The sequence below is a fragment of the Fundulus heteroclitus genome, chromosome 9 (genome assembly GCF_011125445.2).
Source record: "Fundulus heteroclitus isolate FHET01 chromosome 9, MU-UCD_Fhet_4.1, whole genome shotgun sequence".
Classification (NCBI taxonomy): Eukaryota; Metazoa; Chordata; class Actinopteri; order Cyprinodontiformes; family Fundulidae; genus Fundulus; species Fundulus heteroclitus.
In genome coordinates this window covers 9,787,638-9,799,884 of record NC_046369.1, presented here as the reverse complement: position 1 = coordinate 9,799,884, position 12,247 = coordinate 9,787,638, and the positions used below count along the sequence as shown (strand labels likewise).

General features: G+C 37.2%; 1 protein-coding gene across 1 annotated transcript in view; it reads left to right on the top strand.

The window, feature by feature from the left end:
* The window catches only part of LOC105938291 (E3 ubiquitin-protein ligase rnf213-alpha), a 106,286-nt gene that overhangs the window by 85,804 nt on the left and 8,235 nt on the right, over window positions 1–12,247 (top strand). Inside the window, exons 47-58 of the mRNA XM_036141658.1 lie at window positions 115–229; window positions 1,193–1,397; window positions 1,478–1,668; window positions 1,900–2,022; window positions 2,175–2,285; window positions 2,702–2,944; window positions 3,154–3,241; window positions 3,532–3,566; window positions 3,659–3,762; window positions 4,013–4,166; window positions 4,452–4,626; window positions 10,805–10,893. Of these exons, the coding sequence (XP_035997551.1) occupies window positions 115–229; window positions 1,193–1,397; window positions 1,478–1,668; window positions 1,900–2,022; window positions 2,175–2,285; window positions 2,702–2,944; window positions 3,154–3,241; window positions 3,532–3,566; window positions 3,659–3,762; window positions 4,013–4,166; window positions 4,452–4,626; window positions 10,805–10,893 (1,633 nt within the window). The remainder of the gene's footprint in view (window positions 1–114; window positions 230–1,192; window positions 1,398–1,477; window positions 1,669–1,899; window positions 2,023–2,174; window positions 2,286–2,701; window positions 2,945–3,153; window positions 3,242–3,531; window positions 3,567–3,658; window positions 3,763–4,012; window positions 4,167–4,451; window positions 4,627–10,804; window positions 10,894–12,247) is intronic.

Here is a 12,247-nt window from a genome sequence, read left to right as displayed (position 1 = left end):
GTTACTTTATTTGCAGCAAGAGTTTTGATTGATGTTAAAGTTTGGGCAAACTGAAGCTTCACATTAGTACTGTCTACAGTTTGTATGAGTTAATGATAAACACATTTGTTTCAGCTTTGATGAAGTCCAGGAATATTTGCAGCAGCATTTATCAACAGTTGAAGACAGCAGATTTTTGGATGAAGGCGATAAATCAGAGCTATATGCCTTATATATCAACTGTTTAGAGGTAAAAACATTTCTACTTTGTTTCTTTTAGTTAGTATCCTGCCAAAGGATTTGTTCAAACTGAAATAAAAGGTGTGAAGGTTTAGTCATGACTATGTATTACATGGTGTAAATTATAGTTTAATGTTTTTACTTCAAAACCAGCAAAATAGTCACAATCCAGCATTTTAAAATTCACATTGAGTTAGAATTCAGACTGAAGTCAGGCCAACATAGAGGTGCAAAGAACAGAGGGAGAGGGAGAGGCATTGCTTATATAATACAATCTCTGATCAACCCAGACAGAATATTTTGAAAACCTCCTTTAAGTTTTCAGGGAGAGACTTGTCGAGAACAGTAGCTATAATTCACCATTAACTGGAGCTGGTTTATGCACAAGGTTACCAGCACGTAATCCTTAGATGAACAAACAGATAAGAATGTGTTGCAACTCTAAGAATTAATCCCTGTTTTAAATGAATAACAGCCCCCGAATTAGTTGTTGGAATGTGTATTATTTTATTGTATTTAATATTTTAGGTCAGTTTGATCTTATGGTAAAGGCCTTCTACAAACTTGGTTACATGTGCCCCTTGGTCAGAGTACTTAAATGTATGCAGTAGTGCGTACATGTTTGCAAAAAGTCTGATTTTTGAAGGTTGGAATAGCTGTAGCTCCTAGAACAGGATTAAATAATAGGATTTGTACACAAATACACATTACTTTAAGTTAATATATAAAAATCTAATTTTGTTAAAGGTGTATTCTACACCTAATTTACAACTTTAGTTTTTTTTCTGTTGATAAAGAGTCAAATTAATCATGTTGACTGGAGTACCTAATGTTGTTGTAATGTTGACCCAGTTGTATAAACTGTAAATTGGACAAGAATTTTTCTAGTCGACTTTGAAGAATTGTTGCATCAAAACATATTTAGCAGCTAATTGGAAATAGAGGTTAAAGTGATTGTGAAACCATTTTACAGGACGCTATGTGGGAGAAAATGGCTCTGGAGAGCAACAAGGCTGAAGAACTACCACCTTACAAGGAGGAAATGGAATTTCTCCACTTCTGTTTGAGGGAAGCAGCTTCCATTTCTGAGACAGTGTCTATTCAACATCTGCAGTACGTCGCTCATTTGCGCCTGATATTAACGATGGCTGGCCAGTTAATCAGCGACAAACTCTCTGGTGAGATATAAATAAATTCTAAGGATTTGTAGTTCGTTTGCACCAATAAAAATATCTTTCAACTTACAATACAATTCTAGGCAAAATGGCCTCAGATGTAGACAATGATTTCCTGAACATGGTGATAAAGCTCTGTGAGGAAACTGGCAACGACTGGTACCGTGTTTACCTGATTCGTAAGATCAGCGAGTGCCAAGGTGTGGAGCTTGTCCAGTCCTTGGCAAAACAAGCAGATTTCTGCTGGCTTTTTCCAGAAGAGATCAAGAAGCAGGTATGAGGTTACCTACCGATTTAGGAACTTTGTTACAAAATTATAAACCATAAAATGAACATACCTCCAGTCTTAAATGATACATGCAACTATTTATATATATATTTTTTTTTTAAGTATCACAGTGTGAAATGATTACCGTTTTATTTATTATAATATGATAACGAACAATGGTTGCACAATTTGAAATTTTGACATATTTTGCATGAATCCTGTTTGTTGTGTAAGCAGAATGAAGATGGAGGCCTGATGGACCAGTTTCTGGTGTATGGTGAAGAGTACAAAACAGTCAGGGATGCAGCTGCTAAGGCCTTAATGGATGGGGAAGTTGAGCAGATAGAAGAAGTATTGGAGGTATTTCTTTACTATGTTAGAGTTCAATCATCTTTCAAATATTTTCTTAAACTGAGCTACCAATCCATAGGATTGGTAGTTTTAAAAAAATGTCCTGTTTACAATAATTTCCAACATTATTTGATTTAGATATTTTCTCTTGTCTTATTTAGGAATGCAGAGCAGCAAAAAGAAATCGAACAGTGTTTATCCTTCTGGCTCTCTTCCGAGAGGTCACAACTCTTTACAGATCTCCAAATACAGGCCTTCATCCCACAGCTGAGGTATGACTACTCCTCTGATACCGTACCTGTATCTAAACAATTCATGCCCATTGAACCTTTTTTTTTGTTGGCATTATTGAAGTTGCAAAACAAACTCTGCCTGAGCAATACAACCAATATTTTTGATGTATTACACTATGTCCAACATTAGTTGTCCCAAATGAAAACATGGGGACTAACGTAGGACAAATTTCAAAGGCAACCATTGTCAAATTTAATATAAATTGCTGGAAGCTCAGTGTTTTTAAGCAATCTTGAATGCAATTACTCACCTCTTCACCTATCAATGTGGAAAATTTTGTATAAATAATTTTGGGCTTACCATGACCTTCTTTTTCCTTGAGAAAAAGTTGCTGATAGTTTTGTTATAGGCATTTGTTTCATTGATGCTGAAAAAATTTTTTTGGTCCCTGTAGAAATGTGAAGCATTTGGTGAGTTCATCCAGGGCTCAAGTTTTTTGTTTGACAAAGAAATGAGAACCTTTGCGTCCGACTTGATCAGCAACACACTGGGAGCGCTCTCCATCCAGTCCAGCCACACTCCAGCAGACAATGTTGTCATTGAGCTGGCAATTCATCTGGCCGTCATTCTGCTCACCACAAACAATGCTTTGCTCTTGCCACTCAAGCAGCTTGCTTTTCTTCCTGACAGTATGCAGGTATATTCTTGTATATTTATTTTCTACTCTGAATGTTGCTATTGTCCTAAAAAACTGAAAAATGTCTAAAACTAATTGTTTTTGTCAGTGGTTATAGATATGTAATTGTTTGGCTAATAAATAAAACATTTAAATTAACGACTAAAACTTTAAAATGTAAAGTTTAATGATAATTCTAAAATTAAATTTAACTACCCTTCATTTTATAGGGCTCTTTTATACCCACAATGCCTGATGATATGATAGCTGTTGCTCAAGCAGCAATACATCAAGATTATGGTCATCTCACCTGGTATGGTAAGTGTCAATTTTTCATTGTATTTTAAATAATATACTCTAATTAACATTTTTCTTCTGAGTCAACAATTAAAACTAGTTTAAATTAAATTATGCCTTATTCAACTCTACTGTAAAATTATGCAGTTGAGACTGTCAGGAGGTGGAGTTCTTTTTAATGAAACGTATAAAGACTTTTGTGTAATTAAAATTTAATTAATGAAAATTAAAATAGGAAGTATGGACAGGAATGACCTATATTACAGATCTTTAAACCAGTAGATTATTTGCTTTGTTATTGTTTTCCACAGTGTGTAGAAACAATCACCCATGCTTTGTTGATGAGGTAAATCTATTACATTGTTTTTGTAAATCTTGTTTTCATAGTGTTGATAGGCAATGAGAAGCTGAAAATATTCCTTCTATCTTTTACTACAGTGTGGCCTCCCTATGGAGATAGGAAAATGTCTGGAGTGTGGCGAGGAGGTTGGAGGGGAAAATCACGCTGCTTTGCAAGGATTCACACCAGTTAGTCCACAGCAGTAAGTGAGACTACTTGCCAGTCAATAATTTCCCAATGTAAAAAATTAAAGAAAGTCTTTACTCTGGATTTTTGATATATCCTGCTGTGAAAGAAATTAAGTCATTATATTTACACTGGTTAATTTACTGATTTCAACAAGTTTAAAAATATATAAATACACAGAATAGTTTTAGAGGTAATAATTATTTATTTAGATCACTAAAAAAAAATAATAATAATAATATTTTTTTTTTTAAATCTCGTTTTAGGGATTGCACAAGACCTGGCCATATCCTTGGAGACCCTGAGAGGAGAAGCAACCCGGATGCCCTTGACACTAAAAACATGTCTCTGACTCCATTCACGCTGGTCAGGCTGGTTACACATTTGGCCATGTTGCTCGGCGCCTCAAAGAACTGTGAGGTAAGAGAGATTAAAAAAAACTTTTTTCTCCATCACTAATACAAACTTAAAACCCATCTGTTCAAACGTGCGTACTCTGTGATTGCCAGTTCTGTACAGTGTCCTTGAGTATACTGAGTGGCACCTTTAAATAAAATTTATTATTATTATTATCTCAATATCAATATTATTGTCTTCTAGAAATTACATGTGAGATCAAAACAAATCCAGCAAAACTGCTTGATTAGTTTTTATGTTTTTTATGGGGTTTTTTTGTTTGTTTTTTACACAAATTTCTGTTTTTAGTCAATCCAGAAGATCATTCAACCACCTGTGGAAGATGTTTATTTATTTCTTGCTCAACACATAAGGGAGGATCTCAGTCAGTTGACACAGGCCCTGGCAAAAAGAGCGGATGATGCTGTTACCACTGCACACTTGATTCTCAGATGCCTGCAAGAAGCAGGACAGGACAATCACTGTAAGCAGTACATCATACAGTCATATTAAAACTATTAAAGACATTATATAAGTTGTTCAAACCAATATATGCGTAATTTAAGTTTATATATGTATGTATGTATGTATGTATGTATGTATGTGCGTGTGTGGTGGTGGTGGGGGGTGTATGCACACAGTTGGAGGTTCCTTATGTTTTCTCTTTTTTGCTTAGAAGTTTCAGATCATTCCACTAATTCTAAAATCACAAAAATAACCAAATAAAACAAAAAGCAGGCTTTTAATTATTTTTATTTATTAAAGTTTAAAAAGATATCCAAATGAACTGTAAAATTATGAAGCCTCCCATCTCAAGTAGTCAGGGGTAGAGAGCACGACCCATATACGGAGGCCTTAGTCCTCGACGTGGCTGACCTGGGTCTGATTCCGGCCTGAAGTCCTTTGCCACATGTCTTCCCCTTCTCTCCAACCCCCTTTCCTGTCAGCCTACTTTGTGAAAAATTAGCCACTAGTGCTGTAAAAACCAGGGCTTTTTTTCCCCCAATCGGTTCGTTCCGAACAGAAACGGAATTATAACGTTTCCGGTTATGAGTTCCACCAATAAATTGACGTTCCCGAACCGGTTAGAACAAAAAAATACTGTTCCTGGAACGGTTAATTTTGTTCCTTTCGTTTGACAAATATAGCTATTGATATTGTGTTTGGAATGAGCGTTTTACTTAACGATGGATCGTAATTTACCTCTTATTTAAGATATGTAGCTCTAGTGGAGACTTCGCTCTCTCTCCATTCAGTCAGCGAATGTGTGATGTGATGTCACACAGGAAGTGAACCTCAGCCGTCATGGTAACGTGCACAGGAAAATAATTACTTTTTTTTTTTTTTTTTTAGTTAATTAGGCAACGAAAACTTAGAGGAACGAAATAAAACCGGTATTAACCGGTTACCATTATTTTTAAATAAGTGTTCCAGTTCCAGAACATAAGAAATAATAACGTTTCCGGTTTCGTTTCTGTTCCCTGTAAAATACAAAAAGTTCCCGGTTTTCGTTTTCGTTCCTTAAACCGGTTCAAAGCCCTGGTAAAAACCCGGAGAAAGGTTTTAAAAAAAAGAATGTGTTCAGTTGGTTGGCTCTGTGCAGACTTTATCTTTTTATTTTTAATAATCATCTGTATTATCATTGGAACGTACATTCCAATGAAATTTCAATTTTATTTATATAGCGCCAAATCATGAAACATGTCATTTCAAGGCACTTTACAAAATCAAGTTCAATCATATTATACAGATTGGGTCAGATTATACAGATTGGTCAAAAATGTCCTATATAAGGAAACCAGTTGATTGCATCAAAGTCCCGACAAGCAGCATTCACTCCTGGGGAACCGTAGAGCCACAGGGAGAGTCGTCTGCATTGTACATGGCTTTGCTGCAATCCCTCATACTGAGCAAGCATGAAGCGACAGTGGGAAGAAAAACCACCCATTAACGGGAAAAAAAACCTCCGGCAGAACCGGGCTCAGTATGAACGGTCATCTGCCTCGACCAACTGGGGTTACGGAAGACAGAGCAGAGACACAACAAGAGAGACAAAAAAGCACAGAAGCACACATTGATCTAGTAATCTGTTCTACATTAGATGGTAGTAGCGGGTGAGCCGTCTTCTCTGGATGATGTCACAGTTAACAGAACGCCAGACCAGGTGTACCTACTATGAAGAAAAAGAGAGAGAGCAAAAAGTCAAAAGCTGAAATGACGACAGTCATTTCAATGTAATACAATGCAAAACTGGAGAACAGTAGAAATCAGTAGAGTGAGAAAATTAGACCCTGATGTCCTCCAGCAGCCTAGGCCTATCACAGCACAACTATAGAGATAGCTCAGGGTATGAGCCACTCTAACTATAAGCTTTGTCAAAAAGGAAAGTTTTAACATTAGTCTTAAAAATAGATAGGGTGTCTGCCTCACGGACCAAAACTGGGAGTTGGTTCCACAGGAGAGGAGCCTGATAGCTAAAGGATCTGCCTCCCAATCTACTTTTAGAGACTCTAGGAACCACCAGCAGACCTGCAGTCTGAGAGCGAAGTGCTCTGTTAGGAACATACGGGGTAATCAGAGCTCTGATATATGATGGAGCTTGATTATTAAGGGCTTTATACGTTAGAAGGAGAATTTTAAATTCTATTCTTGATTTAACAGGAAGCCAATGAAGGGAAGCTAAAATTGGAGAAATATGATCCCTCTTGTTGATTTTCATCAGAACTCTTGCCGCAGCATTTTGAATCAGCTGAAGACTTCGAACTGCATTTTGTGGACTTCCTGATAGTAAAGAATTACAATAGTCCAGCCTTGAACTAACAAATGCATGGACTAGTTTTTCAGCATCACTCCTGGACAGAATGTTTCTAATTTTGGCGATATTCCGGAGGTGAAAAAAGGAAACTCTGGAAATCTGTTTAATATGGGATTTAAATGACATGTCTTGGTCGAAAACAACACCAAGATTTTTAACTTTATTACCAGAGGCCAAGTTAATGCCATCCAGATTAAGGGATTGATTAAGAACTTTATTTTTTGAAGACTCTGGCCCAAAGATTACAACTTCTGTCTTGTCAGAATTTAAATGCAGGAAATTTAAAGTCATCCAGCTTTTGATGTCATCAAGACATGACTGCAGTCGAAGTAACTGATTGGATTCATCAGGATTTATGGATAAATATAGCTGAGTGTCATCAGCATAACAGTGGAAATTAATCCCATGCTGTCTGATAATTTTGCCAATCGGAAGCATATATATAGTAAATAGAATTGGTCCAAGGACTGAACCCTGTGGTACTCCACAAGTGACCCTAGAGTTTGAGGAAGATTTATTATTAACATGAACAAACTGGAATCTGTCCGACAGATAAGATTTAAACCAGCCTAATGCTTTTCCCTTAATCCCTACAGTATGCTCAAGTCTTTGTAGGAGAATATTGTGATCAACTGTATCAAATGCAGCACTGAGATCTAACAGGACAAGTATACACACAAGTCCATTATCTGAGGCCATGAGAATGTCATTGGTGACCTTCACCAGAGCTGTTTCAGTGCTATGATGAGCTCTGAAGCCTGACTGAAACTCCTCAAGTAGGTCATTACTTTGTAAATGTTCACATAGTTGATTAGCAACTACTTTCTCAAGAATTTTAGATAAGAAAAGAAGATTAGATATAGGTCTGTAATTTACTAACTCATCTTGATCAAGAGATGGTTTCTTAAGTAAAGGTTTAATAACAGCTACTTTAAAAGCCTGTGGTACATATCCATTTACCAAGGATAGATTAATCATGTCTAAAATAGGACCACTGATCAGAGGGAATACCTCCTTAAACAACTTGGTTGGGATTGGGTCTAACATACAGGTAGAAGGTTTAGATGAAGCTAAAATTTTAGATAGCTCAGAAAGCTCTACTGCTTTTAAACAGTTCAGACACTGCGCAGGTTCTAAGGATTCCTCCAATGCTGCCTCACTTACTGAGGACGAGGTAATCATGTTTGGGAGGATGCCAATTATTTTATTTTTAATGGAATCAATTTTATTTATGAAGAATCCCATAAAATCATTACTGCTAAGAGCTAAGGGAATGGATGGATCAACAGAGCTGTGGCTCTGGGTAAGTTTGGCAACTGTACTGAAGAGAAATCTAGGATTATTCTTATTCTCCTCAATTAATGATGAAAAATATGCTGCTCTAACTCTGCGAAGGGTCTTGTTATACAACAATAGACTGTTCTTCCAGATTAGGTAGGATTCCTCTTGGTGTGTAGAGCGCCATTTTCTCTCCAATTACCTAACATTGTGCTTCAAGGAACGCAGCTCTGAATTAAACCAAGGAGCCAGCTTCCTGTGAATAATCACCTTCTTTTTCAAGGGAGCTACATTGTCTAATGCAGAACGCAATGACGAAGTCATACCGTTTACAAAGACATCTATTTGTGAATTGGAAGAAACAACATTGCTGCCATCTACAGGGCATTTCTGCAATACGGAGGATATTAAAAAGGGGACAGACTCTTTAAGTTTTGATACAGCATTATCCGATAAAGATCTACTATAATGGAACCCTCTTTTGGGGATGGAGAACTCAGTTAGATTAAACTCAAATGTTATTAAAAAATGATCAGATAGGACAGGGTTGTGAGGAAATACTGTTAATTCTTCACAATCAATGCCATATGTCAGCACAAGGTCTAAAGTATGGAGCCAAGAGTGCGTCGGTTTATGCACATTTTGAGCAAAACCAATTGAATCTAGGATAGTTTTAAAGGCTACACTAAGGTTATCACATTCTGTGTCAACATGGATGTTAAAATCACCCACTATAATAGCCTTATCAGTATTTAACACCAAATCAGATAAGAAATCTGACAACTCATCCAAAAACTGAGTGTAAGGGCCTGGTGGACGATACAAAACAACAAACAGAAGAGGTTTTATTGCTTTGAAGTTTGGATGAGGGAAACTGAGGGTTAAATGTTCAAAAGAACTGTAGTTATTAATTGGCCTGGGACTAATTAATAAATCAGACTGAAAGATGGTTGCCACTCCTCCTCCTCTTCCCACAGATCTGGGAATGTGGAAATTTGAATAATTGGAGGGAGTTGACTCATTTATACTAACGTAGTCCTCTTGTAGCCAGGTTTCTGTGAGACAAAACAAATCAATCTGTTTATCAGAAATCAATTCGTTAACTAACAAAGTCTTTGGAGGGAGAGACCTTATATTTAATAGACCACATTTAATTGTTTTATTTTTAGGTTCAAGGTGAACCGTATTGATTTTTATTAGGTTTTTATGATTTGTTCCTTTTAGATAAGTTTTTGATCTGTTAAGTTTTGGCCGTGGGAAAGACACCGTCTCAATAGGATAATGGATGGGTAACAGTACAGAAGCTGCAGAGAGGTGTGTTAAACTACGGCTCTGCTTACTGGTCTGGACCCTGGGTTGTCAGCATTTAGAAGGACTAATAAATCTGGCCAGATTTCTAGAAAGAAGAGCTGCACCATCCAAAGTAGGATGGATGCCGTCTCTCCGGATCAGACCAGGTTTTCCCCAGAAAGTTCTCCAGTTATCAATGTAGCCCACGTCGTTTTCAGGACACCACCTAGACAACCAGCGGTTGAATGATGACATGCGGCTAAACATGTCATCACTGGTCAAATCAGGCAGGGGACCAGAGAAAATTTGTTCTCTGCATTTAACCCATCCCCTTGGAGAGCAGTGGGCTGCCACTGTGCTGCGCCTGTGGAGTAATCTGGGGTTAAGGATCTTGCTTAGGGACCTAGAGTGGCAGTTTGTGGGAAATGAACCACTAACCTCCAGGACACAAGCGCAATGCTCGAACCACTAAGCCACCACTCCACTGATCCTTCTTCTGCTATTTCTCATTTAGTAGTTCCTTCAGGTCATTGGTGATCCAGGGTTTGTTGTTGGAGAAGAATCTCACTGTTTTGGTGGAGATGGTATTATTTACACAGAAGTTTATTATCGTCAGTCACGCACTCAGTCATGGTATTGATGTTCTCTCCATATGGCTGGCACAGTGCATCCCAGTCTGCTGCTTCAATACTACCCTAAAGGGCTTCTTCAGCTTCCTTTGACCATTTCTCATAGTTCTCTTTATTTCAGGTTGCCTCTTAAATAAAAAAAACGTATATTTTGAGCAGAGAAAAACAAATGTGATCTGATCTGCCAAGAGGAGGTCTTGCTTTAGAGATACATGAATCCCTTATATTTTTAACCTGTTCTACCAGTTTGTACCTGGTAGAGCAGGTGACAAACTGTTAAAAAGTTGGAAGTGAAGAAGAAGCTAGGCGTGATTAAAATCACCAGATATTGCCACAGATGTTTGGGGTGTTGTGTGTGTAGCTTTAACTGAGCTGATGACATCACATGCAGTATTGGCAACAGGCGATGGTGGAATGTAAGCGGTTGCTAAAAACAACAATTGGGGAACAACTGGGTAGTCATTGCTTCCACAGGTTTTTTTTCCCTGCTTTATAAATTATATGATCATTTGACTGCTGTATTTTGTATTTAATAAGGTTATACTGATTAATGATCAGAAACATTTCAATTTTATCCTTTCTGAAAACTTGTACATATTTGTTCATATTGACTCTGGTTAAAGTTTTAACATCTGTTTTATTTCATTTAGGTAACATTGACGCCAACCTTTCCACAAAAGCAGCCAGAAACACCTGGGAGACAGCTGTAGCTACAGACATCATTACACCTAAACTCAAGGTAATTGCTGCCTTTTAGTCACTTTTTCAATAAAACACCATCCCCTAATTGTCTTTAATGTCAAGAGGTCAATCCGTCTCATTGGTTATCAAAATAGATGTGTAGCATTAAGTTAATTAATTACACCATAATTACACCATTAAGTTAACTGCTGTCATCACAAAGGCGAGAACGTTTCTTAGATTTTAAGATCAATATTTACTGAAACAGTCCACATGGGAAAAGGAACATTGCAAAGGAAAAGTCATCTAAGCTAATTTATGTCTACTTGCTACTTGTGAATTAGGATGCACACTATTACCATCTACAACACAAACCATTTCTTACCTATACATCAAAAATTTGACAAGATATGAGAGTTATGAGTTAGCATACAGAGTTTTTACTCTTTTGTGCGACAGTTTTCATAGATGTGAGATTTTACCCAAAGCTTTCATCTCAACTAAAGCAAACTGTGCCATTTCACACATTTTATCCATATTCCACTGAATAAACAGTTTTACGTTTGGAATTTTGACATAATGAAGATTCAATATTTAACCTTATGAGTTTTTAAACTCTTTTGAACTATCTAGAAAACAAGATCATTAACTTTTTGTTATGAATCAGAAACAGAGGACCCTGAATTCAGCCAGACAAGCAGAGGTTGAAATAAAAAAAGGTGATTTATTAACAGCGCAAAAAAACAAAAGAGGGCACCAAGCCAAAAAGCAAGGAGGCAGTGACCAAAAAACTAACAGTCCACAGCCAACAACCTACAATAAACTGGTCAGAAGTGAGGCTGGTCTAATAACACAAATGAGCAGAACAAGTCAAATAATCCAGGCAAAAACTAACAGGATCAGGTTGGGTTTCAGGCAGACAGGCAAACCAGAAAACTGGCAGGATCTGACTTACCCCAGACAGGGAAAAAACACACAGATGATCAGGCAGAGGCAGGTATAAGTAGGGGAGTGAGCAGGTGAACAGAATTAAACTAATTACCAGACTAGGTGGAGCTGATCAGGGAAGTGGCTGGAGGTGGAACTGAACTGACTGAATAACTGGCATGTGAAAGCAGGTTAAACTAAAACAGTCCAGTCCAATCTAGAACACAAAATAAATGTCAAGACCCAACCTAAGATGGAACCAAGACTGAAACAGGACACAAGCTAAAATAGAAAACAAGAACCCAAAAACAGAAACTAAACTAAGGCAGGAACTCAAACTATGACACCTTTATTATCCCATTTCTTTTGTGATGTGAGTAAATCTAAGGCAGCTGAAGATGTGTTTCATATAAACAGAATATTTTCTCAATAATTTGAGGGTAAAGAAGTACATTCATTTAAAAAAAAAAACGTGCCAGAGATAC